This window comes from Taeniopygia guttata, chromosome 19 (assembly GCF_048771995.1).
Source record: "Taeniopygia guttata chromosome 19, bTaeGut7.mat, whole genome shotgun sequence".
NCBI lineage: Eukaryota > Metazoa > Chordata > Aves > Passeriformes > Estrildidae > Taeniopygia > Taeniopygia guttata.
In genome coordinates this window covers 4,312,099-4,328,753 of record NC_133044.1, presented here as the reverse complement: position 1 = coordinate 4,328,753, position 16,655 = coordinate 4,312,099, and the positions used below count along the sequence as shown (strand labels likewise).

The window sequence follows — 16,655 nt, the reverse complement described above, 5'->3', positions numbered from 1 at the left end:
ACAGGCTGAGCCCAGGGGTGCCTTGAGCATCTCCTGGGGAAGGGCAAGGGGTGAAGCCCCCAAGGATGGGGGGCTGCCGGGCTGAGATGGAGATTGGTGCTGAGCCCAGCACCGCGGGTGAGGCAAGAAACAAGCCACTGGCCTAAGCCTGTTCCAAATTAAAAACTCTTCAGTTAAACTCTCTCAGTTCCCCTTTTTCCCAGCCTGGACGATCCTGCTGCTTCACCAGGCCCAGGGGCTGGGCCCAGCACCCGCACAGCAGGGAGGGGGGGAAGCTCGCAGGGGCCCTTGGCACGAGGGTTCTGTACCCCACAAAGCTGCCCCGGAGCACCCTGTGCCCCACATCCACGTGCTGCCCCACCCCTGCCCCACAACAACGGGGCTACTGAGGGCCTGCACGTGGCTGAGCCCTCCTTGGGGACCACTGAGCAGTGCAGCCCCCCCTTTGCCTTCGGGGTGCTCCCCCAAGGGGGTGCCCCACAGGGCACCCCAAGTCCCTTCCCGGCCTGCCGGGTGCTGCTGTCATTTGCGCCTGCCGAAGATCGACTTCTTGCTGGGGTTCTTCTCGCCCACGCTCAGCCCAATGAGCAGTCGAGCCTTCTCGTCCTCCTCCTGCTGCTGGATGGTCCCATCAGATTTGTTCTCCACCTTCCCCCGGGCCTCTGCACCTGCCGCCGGCTTCAGGCGCAGCTTCTCCTTGATCACCTGCCCCGGGAGTCAGGGGGCTCAGCAACTCCCCACAGCCACAGCCTGGGTGGCAGCCTGAGCTGCTGAGCCAGTGCAGCTGCTTCCCACACTGGGGAATGTGCCACCCACCCTGGGTTACCATCTCCATCCCGGGCAGAGCAGCTCTGGCAGCCTGAGGAGCGGGAAGAGGGATGTGGTCCCACGTACCTGTGCCACCAAGGCTTTGCGGCTGTCCCTCTTCACCGCCATGGCAAAGTCCAGCCACGTCCATGTGTTGTTGTGGTACTCCAGGCATGGCAGCACCAGGTTCAGGTCGCCCCAGTCCACGCTGTTCTTCTCCCCCTGTGTGACAGAGGTGTCAGGCAGCGTGGGGACGATGGCCCAGACCACCCCACGCATGCCCTGTCCCACCGGTCCCACACCTTGTAGCTGACACAGAGTGGCACCTGCGGGATCTTGATGTAGATGAAGGAGTTGTTCATGGCTGCACGCTCCTTCATCTTGTCGATGTCATCCACGGGATGCTGGGGACAGAGCAGAAGCCGTGAGCAGAAGGGAAGGAGAAGGGACACAGCCAGGAACCAGCAGGGAAGGGACAGCCGGGCACTAGGCCACAGCATTGCTTCATCAGGGAGAGGTGAGAGCTGCTCTGGCATGGTGCTGGAAAAATGAGATACAGGGATCACATAAGCGTGCAGGAGCCTGGCTGTAAAGGATGCAAATCCTCATGGTGGGAGGGAGCAGGAGAAAGCAGACAAGCGTGGGAGGGAAGTGTTGGAGGACATGGCTACCCAGCCTTGCAGTTAAGGAAAACAGACTGGCACCACAGCAGGGCTCTCGCAGATTCCCCCCTCACAGCAGCACGAGGTACCTCAGGTGCTTTTCGGAACGATCTTCTGACCCCTGATGTCCGGTTCAGTCCCTGAGCAACTCCCTTCCCTGAGCCCAGCGAGTCATCGGCCCCGATCAGCTGCCGCGGCTTCACCACGGGGATCCCTGGGGCAAACAGGGTGTGAGGTGCTGGTGGCGTCCAGCCAGGGGTTAGCCATGACCCCCAACCCTCCCACCACCTCCCTGACCACAGGGGAGACCACAAATCCCCGTTCCTCAACTCACGGCTGGACAGCAGCTGCCCACAAACATAATCCTGGACACGCAGCCAGAGCGGCTCAAGGACATCCAGAGAGGAGGATGATTACAAGCCTCTCACCTGTTGTCACCAGCTTGGACTTATCTTCCTCATCCCCCACCTCCTCCTCCTCCACATGACGGCCAGGGAAGAAGAAACCCATCATTCTGTGGAAGAACTGGTGGGTGAGCTGAATGGTGAGAGGCACCACGTTCACCTGTGGGAAAGTGACACGTGAGAGCCAGGCACACACTGCCCGTGCCCCACAGAGACCCTGGCACCTCCCGGCCCAGCCCTGGCACCTCAAAATGCTCCTTGATGGAGATGCCTCCCACGGGAGGCCGGACCTTGCTGAAAATCCTCAGGGCCAGCTGCCGGCCGGACTGGCAGGAGCTCTGGGGACGCAGCACCACCTGCAGGGAAGAGGACGAGTGGCTGGGTGAGGACAGGCTGCTCTGCTCATGCCATGCATGGGTCCTCAAGCTGCAGAGCTACTCCCCCAGCTGCCACTTGCCTTGTAGACAGCATTGGGCAGCAGGTTGTTCATGGTCACCCAGCCCAGTTCCAGCAGATGCTCGGCCGTGTCATCAGATTTGTTGACCTGTGCAGACAAAGCCATCAGCTCCCCATGTCCCTGTCCCCAGCTTAGGGGCTGTGGGCACTGTCCAACTCCACACCTTGCTGTAGAGGAAGCGCTGGAGCTCCAGCTCAGCAATGCCCAGCTGCCCATCCTCCTCTGTCAGGCGCCAGCGTGCCTGGGCAAAGTAGAACTCAGTCCTCCGTGCCACGCTCACATCCTCCGGCTGCTTTCGCAGCTCCATCTTGTTGGCTCGCTGCAGCTGGAAGTCCTTGAAGCACCTGCAGCCCAGAGGAGAGAGCTGGGATATGGGAGTCCTACAGTAAGGGGGACACAATGCTGGGGAAGGCTGGGATCACACAATCAGAATGGTTTGGGTTGGACACCTCCCACTGGCACAGGTTGCTCCAAGCCCCATCCAGCCTATCCTTGAATATTTCCAGGGATGGGGCAGCCACAGCTTTCCTGGGCAACCTGTGCCAGTGCCTCACTGGGATGAATTTCTCCCTAATATCCAATCCAAACCTAGTCTCAGTTTAAAGCCGTTCCCCCTTGTCCTACCTGATCAGTATGTTCAGCTCCTCACTCTCCAGCTGCAGGTCAGCTTTTTCCTGGCTCAGCTGCTGCTGCAGCCGGTGGTTCAGGTCGAGCAGGACCTCGTTTTTGCTGTCATCCTTCAAGGACTGAAGGACAGACAACCCTCAGCACCCTCTGCCCTGGAGTGGGGATCCCAGGGAGCCAGGGATGTGGGCTCACCTTCATGTTGGAGTACATCTGCTTCTCCAGCTGCCGGATCTGGGCCACGTGCTGCCTCACAGCCTCTTGCAGGTGTAGGATGCTGCTGCGCTGCTCCTCAGGGTTGCTGGAGATTTCCAGCTGGAAACGCACCCGCTGCTTCTTCTCACTGTGCTCCTGGACACAGGAACAGGGCAAGGTTAGGAGTGCCTGGGTGCAGAGCGTGGCACACACGCCTGGAGCCCCGCGGGTACCTTGCGTTTGGGCTCCACGTGCAGCAGCAGGTTGTTGACTATGTCGAGGATCATGGCATACTGTGCGGGGTTGGTGGAGATCTCCAGGTCGTGGTGGATCAGGGTGAAGGTGTCCACAGCTCCTGCAGGGACACAAAGGGCAAGTGGGGCCTCAGCATGGCCAGAAATGTGTTGGGGACCCCTCCTGTATGCAGCCCCAAGCAGGGCCAAAAGGGAACACCCCTGGAGTTAGCCATGGGTCAGCCCAGAGCTCTGTCCCCCACAGCACACTGCCTGGCTGCACCCACCCTCCTGCTTCTTCAGCAGATCCTCCTTCTCCTGGTTGGCAGGGGTCTCAGGGGGCTTTATCTGCGTGGCCAGCTCGGGGTCGATGTCGTGGCTGTAGCTGATGTAGTACATGCGGCAGCTGCAGCGAGAGATAATCCTCTGCACCTGCTGGGTCTGCTGGGCTTCCGAGGGCTGATTCCAGTCTGGGAACAGGCAGAGGAACCACGGTCAGACTGCCATGTCCCAGCACCGTGGGACTGCACAGTGCAGGGCTTGGAGCATCAGCCACCTCCTGGAGCCACACAGGGACAGGACAGGTACTCTCAGCTCGGCCAGCCTTGGGGTCACACCCAAGTGGGACTGGGGTGGGCACAGCAGCCAGGGCTGTGGACAGTACCTGTGGTGGTGCTGACCATGCCCCCCACTGCCTGCCCGCTCTCCATCAGCTCCTGCACCGAGTCCAGGCTCCGCTGACGATGCTCCTCAATATTTTTCACCTGGGGAAGCAAGGAGGCACTGCTGGCTGTCCCCACTTTCCCTGGCTTGGCCAGGGCAGTGACAGCACTGCCTGTCCCCTATATAGCTCACCCACCACATGCTCACCTCCAGCCAGAGCTGGCCATGCTCCCCCTCGGAGGGGCTGCTCTCTGTTGTGGCAAAGTACTGCATGCCATCCAGCAAACACGTCCAGGATGTCTTCTGCTTCAGAGTGTCCCCATACCAGGCAGGGTGGTGCTGGCACTGCAGCAGCTGTGCCTTCGCAGCAGACACGATCACACAGCCCTCTGTCTCTGCACCACGCAGAACCATCTGTGGGGGGAGAGACCCCAGGGGTCTGATGGACTTTTCTGGGGCAGCACAGCCCCTGTCACAGCCAGGCCGTGGGGACAGGCAGGTACCTGGCAGTTCACCAGCTCGATGAGGCAGTTGCGGTTGTAGATGTCGTCGGTCTGGCAGGCAGCGATGCCGCAGAGCTGCTCACTGGCCCCCGACTCCTCTTCTGTGAAAACCACAAACTTGTCCGTCTCCTCAATGAGCTTCTGCAGCATGTAGGCCCCTGGGGAAGGAGAAAGGTCAGTGCAAAGCTGTGGGGGGGATGTCACAAATGTACAGCACGAAAACAGGCACAGCTCTGAGCTGTGGGCTTCCCCTTGCTCCCCTCCCTGCTGTGCTCACCCCCTGAGGAGGCTCTCTCAGGACGGCCACTGGTGATGGGAGCGGTCACTCTGGCAGGGATGGAGTGAGCAGAGAGCGGGCCTCGCTTCAGCTTCTTGGCCTGCAGCTGTGTGTCGATCTTCAGCCCCTTCAGGGCCTCGGTGGACAGGTTACGCTTGAGCACAGCCGCTTTCTTGTAGCCATCGTAGAGGCCAAAGGCGATGTCCCGGTTTGTGGTGGTCCAGGACGCCCGCAGGTCCACCAAGTGCAGCTGATGCGTGTGGAAACCATCGTCCCCATCACGCAGGGGCAGCTCCTGGGCACAAAGGGTCAGTGCCTCAGCACAGCAAAGCTACTCCTGGCCCTGCCCAGTGGCCTCATGCATTGGACTAGGAGCCCTGCCAGCCCTTCAGGCAGAGCGTGGAGACTGCAGCCCAGACCACAGCATGGGCACAAAGTCAGGTGCTTGGTAGATTGGAGGCCCTGAAGTTCTCTCTCTTCCCCAGCCCAAATCCCTTCCCCATTGCATCCAACAACCAACATCCCCTTGTCCTGGGGTGGCCACCAGGCCAGCACAAGCTGCTGTGCCCTGTTTGCAGCGGTACCTCCTCAGCCGTGCGGTTGCTGTGCCGCTGGTAGGTGAGGGAGGACAGGCTCAGCAGGTGAGTTTTCTTCACCAGGGTGTCGAGCTGGTGGTCGGCGCTCTCGTCACAAGTGGAGGCCATGAGGTGCACGGTGACCTGGCTCAGGTCACTCACCATCTGCGTGATGCTCCACTCCGAAATGAGGCGCCGCATCACCGTGCCGGCTGGGGGACAGGGACAGCAGGGTCAGCCGGGGCCCTGCTGTGCCTGGAAGTGCTGCTGGCAGGATTCCACTCACCTTGTGGGATGAGCCGCTGTGTGCCCCGAGTGAAGATGTGTCCCTGGCAGCACTCCACCTGGATCCCCCGCTGCTGCGCAAAGGAGGCCCAGTAATGCACCTGAGAGGGAGCAGAGAGCAGGAGCTGAGAGTCCAGCAGAGGCAGAGCAGGGAGGAAACACCAGATTCCCAGCTCTGGGAACTACCTGCAGCCGGGGGAAGAGGGCAGTATAGGACAACTGCTTGTAATGCTGCCCCAGCTTCTTCTTGCTGGGTTTCATGTTGTTGAAGAGCTTCCCACGGCAGATGGGCCGGGTCACGCTGGTCCACGTGGCCCAAAAGTTCTGCATCCAGCGGAGGGTGCTGCTGTAGAGCAGGATCCGGGGCTGGGAGTACTCTGAGAATATACCCACCATCAGCCAGCACCGTAGGGTCAGGACCCAACCCACAACCAGCATGCCCTGCCTTATGCCCCTTGTCCCCAGGGGATCCCCAGGACGCTGTCAGCCACCTTTACTGGGTTGTGTCAGGTCCATCCGGATGGAGAGGTTGAGGTTCTCGGAGCGGAAGGCACGGTAGGAGTCATACTGCTGCCCCACTGGCACCTCGGGCAGGAATTCGGGGGAGCGCAGCACCACACCATGGTGGTCGTGGGGGTTCCCATGGCACAGCCACTGCAGGTCCAGCGTCATGCACAGGTCAGGCAGGTGCAAGAAGCAGCAGTCGTCATATCTGAATGCAGAAAGAGACCCCAGTCACCCCCCAGCACTGGTGAGGGCCCCCCATGCTCATGGCCCCACACTCACTTGGAGGCTGTCCGGACATTGATATCCAGGTTGCCCTTGAAGACAAACTGCCCTGGCTTCCAGTGGAAGGAGAGTTGGCTCCACTCCCAGTGCATGTTCTCCGTGGTGTTGTAGGGATCCTGCAAGGGCAGGTGTGAGGAGAGGAGGTGTGAGCTGACCCCACACCCTGTTGTTCCCCAGTCCAGTGGCACCCACCTCGGTGGCCAGCTGGTGCAGGTTGGCCTGTTCAATGTCCATGTGCCAGTCCCCGTGGAAGAGAAGGCGGCTCTTGTCCCACCAGGGCAACGGGGCACTGGGGTCTTCTGAGGGTTTGGTGAGGAGATCCACACACTGGCCGATCAGGGTCCAGGCCGGGTCCCAGCAGGGCCCCCACACGATGGTGTACTGGGAGATCACAGCTGGGGACAAACAAGTTGGCTCAGCCATTTGCCCCGTCCCTACCCCACCACAGAGCCCCTCCATTGCTCCAGGCCTTACAGTGAAAGTCATGGTAGAACTTCAAGGGTGGCATGTTCCTCTCCACCGTGGCATCGCCCCAGGGCAGCCCCAGCTTCAGGACCTGGCGGCGCCGGGAGCAGGCCTGGCCGCACTGCTCGGCCCCGATCAGCCGGCCGGAGAGCTGCCAGGTCCGGATCTCAAACAGGTACCGCGGGTAGTCACGGATCCGCACTGCGGGAGGAGCAAGGGTGAGGGGCAGCGCAGCAAAGAGACAGGCATTCCCCACTCTGGGCCACAGTAGGAGCTATCATCCTGTCACATCTCTGCTTCCTTCCCACTCCCTTTGAACCTCCAAAAATCCCTGGTTACACACCACGTGGTGCCAGCCCAGGCCACACAGCCATCGTGCTGTCTTCCAAGGGCACCCTCCCACCAAACAACTCACCAAAGAAGCTGCCAACCGTGCCCTTCATCATGCGGCACCACTGGGTGACCATCTCCAGACCCTCTGGGGGGAACGGGCTGACATCATCCATGTCCCTCATCTGCTCCAACACACGCTCCGTGCCATGGAAGGACTCATCGGCCATGGCCACGAGCTCCAGGTGGGCCAGGGTCCAGGTGAGGAGGGCCCTCCGCATGGGCGTGTTGGCGTAGAGGCGCCGCGAGCGCTGGATGTAGATCTCGATGTTCTTCTTCTCCAGCGAGGCGTAGAGCTCCTCGATCTTGCGGGCAGGCAGCAGCTCCCCGTGCTGCTTGCGCAGCGCAGCCACCTTGGCGTCCAGCAGCTGCAGGCGCTTGGCGCTCTCCTTGCTCTCATCCTTCATCAGCTCGTAGTTGTCTCGCAGCTTGACCTCAAAGACGTCATCCAGGAAGACCCAGGAGAAGTGGGTGACTTTGAGCAGGAGGTCGGGGGGCAGGGCGGTGCTGGTGGGGCGCCCAGGCCGGTGCAGGCCCTTCAGCCACTTCTGCACGCCCACGGCAGCGTCCAGCGTGCGGGAGAAGTCGTACTGGTAGGGGAACTCGATGGTCACGCTGGCGAAGGAGAAGGCCCAGCCGCGGTTGCGGAGGGTGCGCAGGGTGGGGAAGGCGTCGCGGTGCCGGACGACCTCCTCCAGCTCCGGCAGCAGCTTCACCTCCACCTCCTTGAAGCTGAAAATGCTGTGTCCATCAAAGCCGGCGGCCAGCTCAGGGCAGTAGCCGTGCAGGGCACCGCCGTGCCAGCTGACCGAGGTCCGTTCCGCAGCCAGGCTGATGTAGTTGGCCTCAGAGACAAAGGCTGTGAGCTTGGCAGAGCTCAGCTCCAGGGACAGCGACAGGAGTCTTTTGGGAGGGGGCCCTTTTGGCTGGAAGGGCCCTGGTGACCCACTAGGGGTGGCTGGGTGGGACATGGGGCTCTCTGGGGGCAGAGAGGGAAGCGTCCTGTAGCCGAGGGCACTCCGCAAGGCTTCGTGGCACTGCAGGGTGCCCAGGGTGTGGTGGTACAAGTGCATGTGGTCAGGTGGGCTCCACAGCACTGCCAGCCCCTCGCCGCACTGCACCTGCACCAGAGAGAGTGAGCAGGCACCACATCACTGCCAGGGCCAGCACAGCACAGCCCCGTCCTCCCCCCAACACCTTTCGTGCCATCCAGTCCTCCCCCTATCCTCAGAACAGGACAAAGCAGTGGCCCAACAGCCAAACTGACCTCCAGGGAGCGGATGCTGCTGTGGTAGGTGACAGAGAGCACGGAGAGGCTGGCCACTGGGTTGGGGATGGCAGGAGCTTTGCAGCACGGCTGCATCTTCTCAGTGATGCTCTTCACCAAGGCCAGCACCATGCCCTGGACGCTGAGCGTGCAGCTCTCAGCACTTCCCAGGACAGTCAGCGTGTCCAACCGCAGCTCCAGGGCACCTGGAGAGACAGCATGTCAGTGCTGGAGGCACAGAGGCACACTGCAACATGCCAGGTTCCTCTGACTGCAGGGTTATTCCAGGACAGCCATCTGGGATCAGCTTGGATGCTACTTACCCACTACAGCCGAGAGTGTGAAAAGGTTCACGTCCTCCACCTTCAGATCTACCTTCCAGAGCAGCCCCCAGGGCTCACTGGAGGCAGAGGGTGGCTGCTTGGTAAGTTCAGCCCCACTAGGCTGCAAGCAGAACAGGGGCAGGAGCCTGGCCAGGCACTCAGTGCAGGTGTCAGATGACTCCACTTGCAGCCCCCGGATGGTGCAATCCAGGAAGAGCGTATCCGACTGGGCACTGGACATGCCCAGGGGCTGGTTGTAGCTACCCTGGAGGACAAGCAGGATGATCCCTCTCAGGCTGCAGGACATCTCTGTACCACCACATATCCCTGTGCCACCCAAATGGAGTCTGAGACTGAAAGCCACCCCTTGGTCCCATGGCTTGCCCCTCACCTGGAGGTTGAAGGAGTCGAGGATGAGGGCTTCTCCCCACACATGCATGTTGGGGGGATGTGGGGCACGCTGGATGTGGGAGTCATTGCCCACTCGCCAGCACAGGTGGTCCACGGCCAGCACCGCTCGCTGGTGCACGCTCTGTGGCCGCAGGTGCTGGTAGTCTGTGGGCACAGAGGAGGGGAAAGCGCAGGCAAGGGTTACCCAAACATGGGCACCCCACACACAACCAGGCAGGGATCCACAGCCCCCAGCCACGCACACACACACGGGCAGCACAGCGGCAGCACGACCCTCTCCATTCCCATCCTGCTGCCTCTCTGGCACACCCCAAGAAGAGCCCAGCACCTCCCTGATCCAGCCTGTACCTGCAGAGATGGAGTTGAAGCCCAAGGCGAAGGGTGGCGTGTCCCCCAGCTGCACAGACACATTGACGTTGGACAGCGAGGCACACAGGATGATGGGTGCTAGGATTTGGGGATAGCTCCTGCACAGGACAAGCAGAGATGGGCTGTTATTGGGAGCTGTGTGCCACGGAGCCTGGCAGGGAGCAGACCCAGAGGGATGTCCTCTCTGCAGGGGCTCCCTGATCACCTCCTGACCAGCCTCCCCATCCCACAGCTGGTGCACAGATAAGGTGCTGAGTGCCCAGGCACCATGCCAGAGTGTGGCCAGCAAGAGGAAACAAGCTGTGATACCAGCAGCTGCACTGAGGCCAAGTTTACCTTCCCTTGTGCCCTTGGCTGGGGACAGGCACCGCCTGGCACCTGTACTCCTGTGCCAACAGGCCCAGCCAGTGCGAAAACTCTTGGTGACGGTAGTGGATGATGCAGGTGTTGAGCAGCACAGCAGCCGAGAGGTCAATGGCTGTGACCTAGAGCAGGGAAAGGGCCAGGTGGCAAAAAACTCATGCCAGGAGCCAAACCAGCCACCCCCAGGAGACAGAGTGTGCCCAGTGCTCGCTCACCTGCACACTGGTCTTCAGGGAGTTGAGGCACACGATGCGCTGGCGGCTCTGGGACAGGAGAAGGCCATCTGGGGGGACAGAGGACAAATGAGGGGTGGCAGAGGGCAGTGATGGTAGCCCTGTCTCATCCGTGCTCTCCTGGCTACGTGCCTTCCAGCTGGAGGTCTACACTCATTTGGTCCAGGTCTGAGGTGGGCGTGAAGTTGCGCAATGGGATTTGCTCCTCTTCACGCTGATATAGAAACTGCAGCAGCTTCAGGCTCCAGGTGAGGTGCCTGGAAGACACAGGGAGTCGCTGCCAGGAGGGAACTGCACTGTCATGTCCTCCATCTCCCTGTCTCTCATCACCAGCTGACCAGCATGCTGGCATGGACAAACACAGCAGCCCAGCTGCAGCACAGCCCAGTGCTCTCATCCCATTGCCTGAGGATGCTGTCAGCTGTCCTACTGGAGAACCAGCTCACGTGCCTTCCTCCCTCCCTAAGAGCCCATCCCCAGGCCCAGCTCAGTCCTTCCCACTGGAATGGGCTCTAGGACTCGCTCTGCAGTGTAGCAGAGCCAAGGGACAAGCAGGGAATGGCACAGCTGTCCCCAGGTCCATGTCCCCAGCACTACTCTGGACTCGGACAGCCTGCCCCTCACCTCTTCTGACTGTTCATGGACAGCACCATGCTGGTGTTCTCCAGCTTCATCTCCACCCTCCTGGGGATGAGCTTCAGGGTGTCTCTGCTCAGCACAGACAGGGATTTCGAGGACTCCCCTGGGCCTGGAGAAGGACAGAGAGGGGAAGGACTTGTCCAAACCCCCACACTCGGGAGCAGGAGGGAGTGATCCCACAGCCAAATCCCTCTGGCTCCAGTGCAACTACGGGGGCCACCGGCCCCTGCCCTGCCCAGAGCTTGTCCCTGTCCTTGTCCTGACCTGTGCTGGACTCTTCCTCCACGCTGCTGTGCTGGGCCCCAGCAGTGACGTGGTGCAGGAGGGGGCTGCAGAAAAGCCCCTCGTGCAGCTCTGCCTGCAGCGTGCGGACGCAGAGCCGGACGCCCACCAGCCGCCGCTTGCTGCTGATCTCCAGGGAGAGCGAGAGTGCCAGGGCCAGCTCTGCCAGGCACGTGTCATCCTGGGCACAGGGGACACAGCAGGGAGCACACAGGGAGTCACACAGTGCGCTCCCAGTGCGTGCTGCACGTGGAGAGCTGGGCACAGCACAGAGCCCAGCACCACCCAGCCTCAGGGACACCCTGGGACGGGTCCTCAGCGTGTCCCAGAGAGCCAGTGCCCAGGTTCCGAGTGTGGAATTTCTCCCTCCTCCAGCACTCACCAGCTGGCTGCTCCGGAGGACTTTGCTGTTCACCTTTGTCAGGCTCACCTCGCACGTCAGGCTGGGAAGAGCAGAGAACAGAAGGAGGATGTGGGTCTTGCTGCTGCCAAAACAAGTTCCTGCCCTCTTTCCTGTGGGACACAGGGACCCGCAGGTCCCTGCTCCAAGTGCTCCCAAAAGCAGTGCATTCCCTAACTCTATGCATACCACATTATTTAGAGAACACACAACTCAAGCTTCCTGTGACAGGAAAAGGAACCAGGCCAGCCTCAGAGGAGGTTAATGCGTCACACCACAGGTGACATGGGATGCTGCTGAGTAGGACAGAGAGAGGACAGACACAAGGCTGGGGTCAGAGGAGCTCCCCCACCCTGGAACCAGACAGGGGTACGAGCACAGCTTTACCTCTTCCCATTGCCATTGAGGAGGAGACGTGTCTGGCTGGCCTGGATGTGCCAGAGAGACTCTGAGGTGGCCACGTGCAGAACCATGATGTTGATGGAATCCATGTGGATGGAAAAGAGCTGGGGAGAAGGTGCTGCTGTGAGGGATATCAGACAGCAGCGCAGCCCACAGCAGCCTCTCACCGAGCCAGTGCCTCACCTGGCTAAGGAGCTTCAGCAGGGAGGGTTTAAGGGTCAGGTCTGTCCTGCTTTCATTTCCATCAGCTTCTCTGGGAGCCTCCGGGACGGACGGCTGGAACGCAGGGCCTTTCTGGAGATCTGTGCGGATTCGCACCTCACCAAAACACAGCTCAAAGTAGCGCCTGGGGAGCAACAGCACAGGCAGCTCTGACAAGAGCTCGCACTTGGCACACCTGGCCCTGTCACCAGGGATTTCCCCTACCCCAGGGACGTGCAGGACCAGCACAAGGACACCCACAAGACACTGTCACCTCCAAGCGTGGGTCACTCCCTCACAGAGCTGACCACAGGCCAACAAGGATGGCAGAAAGGTGTAAAGGCAGCAGGATGGCAAGCAGGGCGAGGGGTGAGCCAGACCCCCAAAGGGAGCAGGCAGGGAGCTGGGGTGGGGGCACGTACGGCAGCTCCCGGCTCAGCTTGCTGGAGATCCAGACGTTGTCGATCTCCTGTAAGGACACACAGGTGGGTCAGAGAAGAAACAACTTGGCTCTGCCTTGTGATGCTCATCTCAACATTCCCACTCCACTCTCAGTGCCTGGGATGATGCAAGGAGCAGTCAAACCCCCAAGTCTGGCCATGGGAGGAACGGCCTGGCACCAACCATGGGGGTGCTCAACAGGAGAGTGGCTCCATGGATTTGCTGCCAGCCTGGAAGTGACAGCAATCACCCTCCCTGCCTTGTCTGCCAGGACCACCCCTTGCGCAGGTACCCACCACAGTCTGCTGCTCCCGCTGGAACTTGAGGCTGATGTTCTGGGCCCAGAAGAAGCCAAAGGAGCCAATCTTCAGCTCTGCATGAAGCTTCTGCCGGCACCAGGTGACAGCCAGGCGACATGCCAGCCATCTGTGGGAACAGGGTGAAAGCCAGGGTCAGCTTCTCTATTGGGTTGGGGTCTAGGGATGCTCTCTGTCCTTTGAGCACCGGCTGCAGCACCCACACCTCGCTAGGAGCTCACATGGACTCATGGTGGGGAAGAGACCCTGCAGGACCACCCCTAACAATCCCTGACAACCCTCTCCCAAGACCAGAGGCCTCCACACCCCCCTGGCACCCTATGCCCACCCTTGTGAGCTCCTCTGAACTTTTCCAAGCCCCCAAGCCTCTGACACCAACCTCTACAACTCCCCAATCCCCTGCAGGCTCCCCTCCACACCTGTCTCCCATCCCTGTGAGCCCCCCAAATTCCTGACACCCCCCTAAGCCCTCTTTGTCCCCCTTACCCTCTGCTTCCCTCCTCCAGACCCCCAACACCTCCCCCTCATCCCCCAACCACCCCCAAAACACCCTCACCCCCCACTGCCAGCCCCTCGGGCCTCCCCTCGGCCCTGGCGAGCCCCTTTCAGCCCCACCCGCAGCATCCCGGTCCCGCCCGGCCGCGGCCCCCGCGCCCCCGGAGCCGCCAGGCCCTGACCGCGCCAGCAGCCCGGCCAGCAGCGCGATGAGGACGGCACCGAGCAGCGCGGCGGGCAGCGGCGGCGGCATGGCGGGCACGGCCCCGCTGCGGGCCCCGGCCCCGCGGAGACCCCGGCCCGGCCCGGCCCGGCCCCGCCGCCGCCCGTGGGGCCGCCCGCGCACCCCGAGTGGCCGCTGGGAGGGGCGGGACGGGGCGGGGCCTGCCCGGGGACAGCGCAGCGCCCCGCCGGGGCCGCGCCGGTACGGGACACCGGAACCGGGGTGGGGACACGGGCAGCGGGCACCGGGGTGGGGACACCGGGAACCGGGATGGGGATACGGGCAGCGGGGTGGGGACACGGGCAGCGGCATGGGGACACGGGCACCGGGATGGGGACACGGGCAGTGGCGTGGGGACACGGGCAGCGGGGTGGGGACACGGACACCGGGATGGGGACATGCACACCGGCATGGGGACATGGACACCAGGATGGAGACACGCACACCGGCATGGGGACATGCACACCGGCGTGGGGACATGGACACCGGCATGGGGACACTGGGCACCGGGATGGGGACACGGGCACCGGCATGGGGACACGGACAGCGGCATGGGGACACGGACACCGGCATGGGGACACGGGCACCGGGATGGGGACACGGACACCGGGATGGGGACACGGACACCGGGATGGGGACACGGGCACCGGGATGCAGACACGGGCACCGGGATGGGGACACGGACACCGGGATGGGGACATGCACACCGGCATGGGTACATGCACACCGGGTGGGAACACGGACACCGGCATGGGGACACGGACACCGGGATGGGGACACGGGCACCGGGATGGGGACACGGGCACCGGGGTGGGGACAGAGGGACACCGGGATGGGGATGGGTGGACACCGGGACCACACTGGCATCGGGACACGGGACACTGGCATGGGGATGGGGGGACACCGGAATGGGGATGGGAGAACAGCAGGATCGCACATGCTTGGGCACAGGGGGACACCGGGATGGGGACAGGGATAGAGAGAGCAGGACACCGGGATTGGGACGGGGGACACTAGGATGGGGTAAGTGCAGATGACACCAAGTCTGGCCCCCAGTGCCAGAGGTTCCCTGCATCCCCCACACAAACAGCCACACCACAGGACAGAGTTCAGCACTTTTATGGCCCCAGGTCCTTGCAGGGCATGAGGGGCAGTTTGGGGTACAGCAAGGGGTACAGCTCCCAGGGACAGCAGTCCTTTAAGGGGCAGGTCCTTGGACAGAGTGGGTTGCAAAGAGACAGGGTGGGAGCTTAGGAATTTGTTTTGGGTTAGGTCTGTTGGGCTTGGCTTTGTGCTAATTTGAGATGGTTAGACCTGCTTTGTGCTGATCTAGAATGTTGAAATCTGAAATCTGTTGTGGGTCAGGTCTGGACACTGGGATCTGCTTTGTAGTGGTTTTAGGATGTTGGGAGCTGCTTTGGGTTAGGTCTGGATGCTGGGGCCTGTTTAGTGTCAGATTTGGGACAATGGAATCTGCTCCACATTGAATTCAGGACATCGGGATCTGCATGTGCCAGGGCCCTGTATCAGTGGTGTGTGTCAGTCCCAGGGTGGGGACAGGAGCCATTCTGTGGGCTCAGCAGTCCCAAACACAGCAGGGCAGTGCCCACAAGCTCCGCATCAGTCTGTCTGTCTGTCCCTCACAACTCGGCGTGGTACTGCTCCATTTGGATGGCCTCGCTGGGCTGCATGAAGATGCCCTCCATCACCTTCCAGTAGTTATTCTGGCTGGAGGTGGCCATGCCGTGCACTTCCTTCTGCCCGTGGATGGGCCGGCCATACTGCTCCCCGGTCACCGAGAGGAAGACGTCGGTGGAGGTGTGCTGGAAGCGCACCTCATCGTCCCGTACCCAGTAGGTCCCGCTGCACACCACTGTCCAGTCGTCCAGGTAGTCCCCCTCGCCAGCCTCCCCGAATGCACTCACCTCCTGCGGGTGAAGAACAGCTCATTTGGGCCAGGATGAAAAAAGGAGAGGGTTGAGGTGGGCAGAGGGATTTGGTTGTGACTGAGGCTCTGTTAGGACTTTGAGGGTCTGGCTGGGATTCAGGACTGGTGAGGTACTGGGGAGCTGGGAGGGAGTAGGGAACAAGGGGGATTGGCAGGGACTCAGATGGGACCAGGGAACAAGGCAGTGCTGGTAGGGACCCAGCCTAAGGAGAGACCCACTCTGAAATGGGGACCAAGGTGAGACCGGTGGGGACATGGGGGACACATCTAGGGCCAGGAATTGGAAATGTTCATAGAAATGTTCATACGCCTATGAACAACAAATGTTCATAGGCATCTGTTGGGGGAACCTAGGAGACTGACTGGGCAAGAAGATGGGGCTGGCAGTAACATGAGGGACGAGGAGAACCCAGTCGGGATGAGCAGGGACAACCCAGCCGGGACTCAGGGGACGCGCCAAGACCCGAGTGACAAGGCGGGCCCCGTCCTGCCCAGGGAAAGACACCGAGCCCGGGGACCGTGGCTGGTGCTCCTGGGCGGTACCTGGTTGCCGGAGAGCGGCGATGTGAAGCGGTGGCTGTGCAGGTTGCGGCCGGTGCCCAGGTGCGTGAGGCGGATGGTCTGCCCGCAGCGCACCGGCGTGCCCCGCTGGCACACGGCGGCCGTGCGGCCCCGCACCCGCCAGTAGCTGTTCCCGTCATCCGCCGCCGACACCCCGGTCACCGACTGCTGCCCGCTGCCTGCGGAGGAGGGAGAGCCACCATCACACCCAGCTCAGCCCACCGCGGGTACGCGCGGTGGGGCGGCGGGCGGTTACCGGAGCCGTAGCGCACATCGTGCGAATGCAGCCGCACGTTGTGCCGCACGTTCAGCAGCTTCACCACGGAGCCGCAGGTGACGGGCCCGGGCTCGCCGCGCCCCGCCGCGCCCAGAGCCGCCGCCAGCAGCGGCAGCAGCACCCGGAGCAGCAGCAGCACCGGCGGCGGCGGCTCCATCCCGCAGGAAGCGGAAG

At 62.0% G+C, this 16,655-nt stretch overlaps 2 protein-coding genes across 3 annotated transcripts; both read right to left on the bottom strand.

Moving 5' to 3' along the window:
- Positions 1 to 147: 147 nt before the first annotated feature.
- BLTP2 (bridge-like lipid transfer protein family member 2) lies at positions 148 to 13,822 on the bottom strand. Of its 2 annotated transcripts, XM_030288036.4 has the most exons (39): positions 13,655 to 13,822; positions 12,957 to 13,086; positions 12,642 to 12,688; positions 12,202 to 12,364; positions 12,004 to 12,122; positions 11,599 to 11,659; positions 11,199 to 11,397; positions 10,920 to 11,043; positions 10,428 to 10,552; positions 10,278 to 10,345; positions 10,036 to 10,184; positions 9,679 to 9,797; positions 9,311 to 9,474; positions 8,920 to 9,184; positions 8,597 to 8,802; positions 7,355 to 8,450; positions 6,949 to 7,140; positions 6,667 to 6,869; positions 6,472 to 6,590; positions 6,177 to 6,397; positions 5,872 to 6,062; positions 5,687 to 5,786; positions 5,410 to 5,612; positions 4,826 to 5,120; positions 4,549 to 4,706; positions 4,253 to 4,459; positions 4,047 to 4,146; positions 3,670 to 3,852; positions 3,383 to 3,504; positions 3,150 to 3,305; positions 2,955 to 3,076; positions 2,494 to 2,674; positions 2,331 to 2,417; positions 2,119 to 2,229; positions 1,898 to 2,033; positions 1,559 to 1,683; positions 1,110 to 1,211; positions 895 to 1,029; positions 148 to 705 (listed from the first exon to the last, which is right to left on the bottom strand). In XM_030288036.4, the coding sequence occupies exons 1-39, from the start codon at positions 13,723 to 13,725 to the stop codon at positions 523 to 525; spliced, it is 6,738 nt and encodes a 2,245-aa protein (XP_030143896.4). In that variant the 5' UTR covers positions 13,726 to 13,822; the 3' UTR covers positions 148 to 522. The 2 variants fall into 2 exon arrangements, with proteins under 2 accessions (XP_030143896.4, XP_030143897.4); XM_030288037.4 differs by lacking the exons at positions 12,642 to 12,688; positions 12,957 to 13,086; positions 13,655 to 13,822 and adding an exon at positions 12,494 to 12,614.
- Positions 13,823 to 14,798: 976 nt separating this feature from the next.
- Positions 14,799 to 16,650, bottom strand: SDF2 (stromal cell derived factor 2). Its single transcript, NM_001245545.1, is given in 3 exon segments — positions 14,799 to 15,623; positions 16,187 to 16,383; positions 16,461 to 16,650. Coding segments are annotated over 3 exon segments (663 nt in total). The 5' UTR covers positions 16,639 to 16,650; the 3' UTR covers positions 14,799 to 15,335.
- Between the last annotated feature and the right edge of the window lie 5 nt (positions 16,651 to 16,655).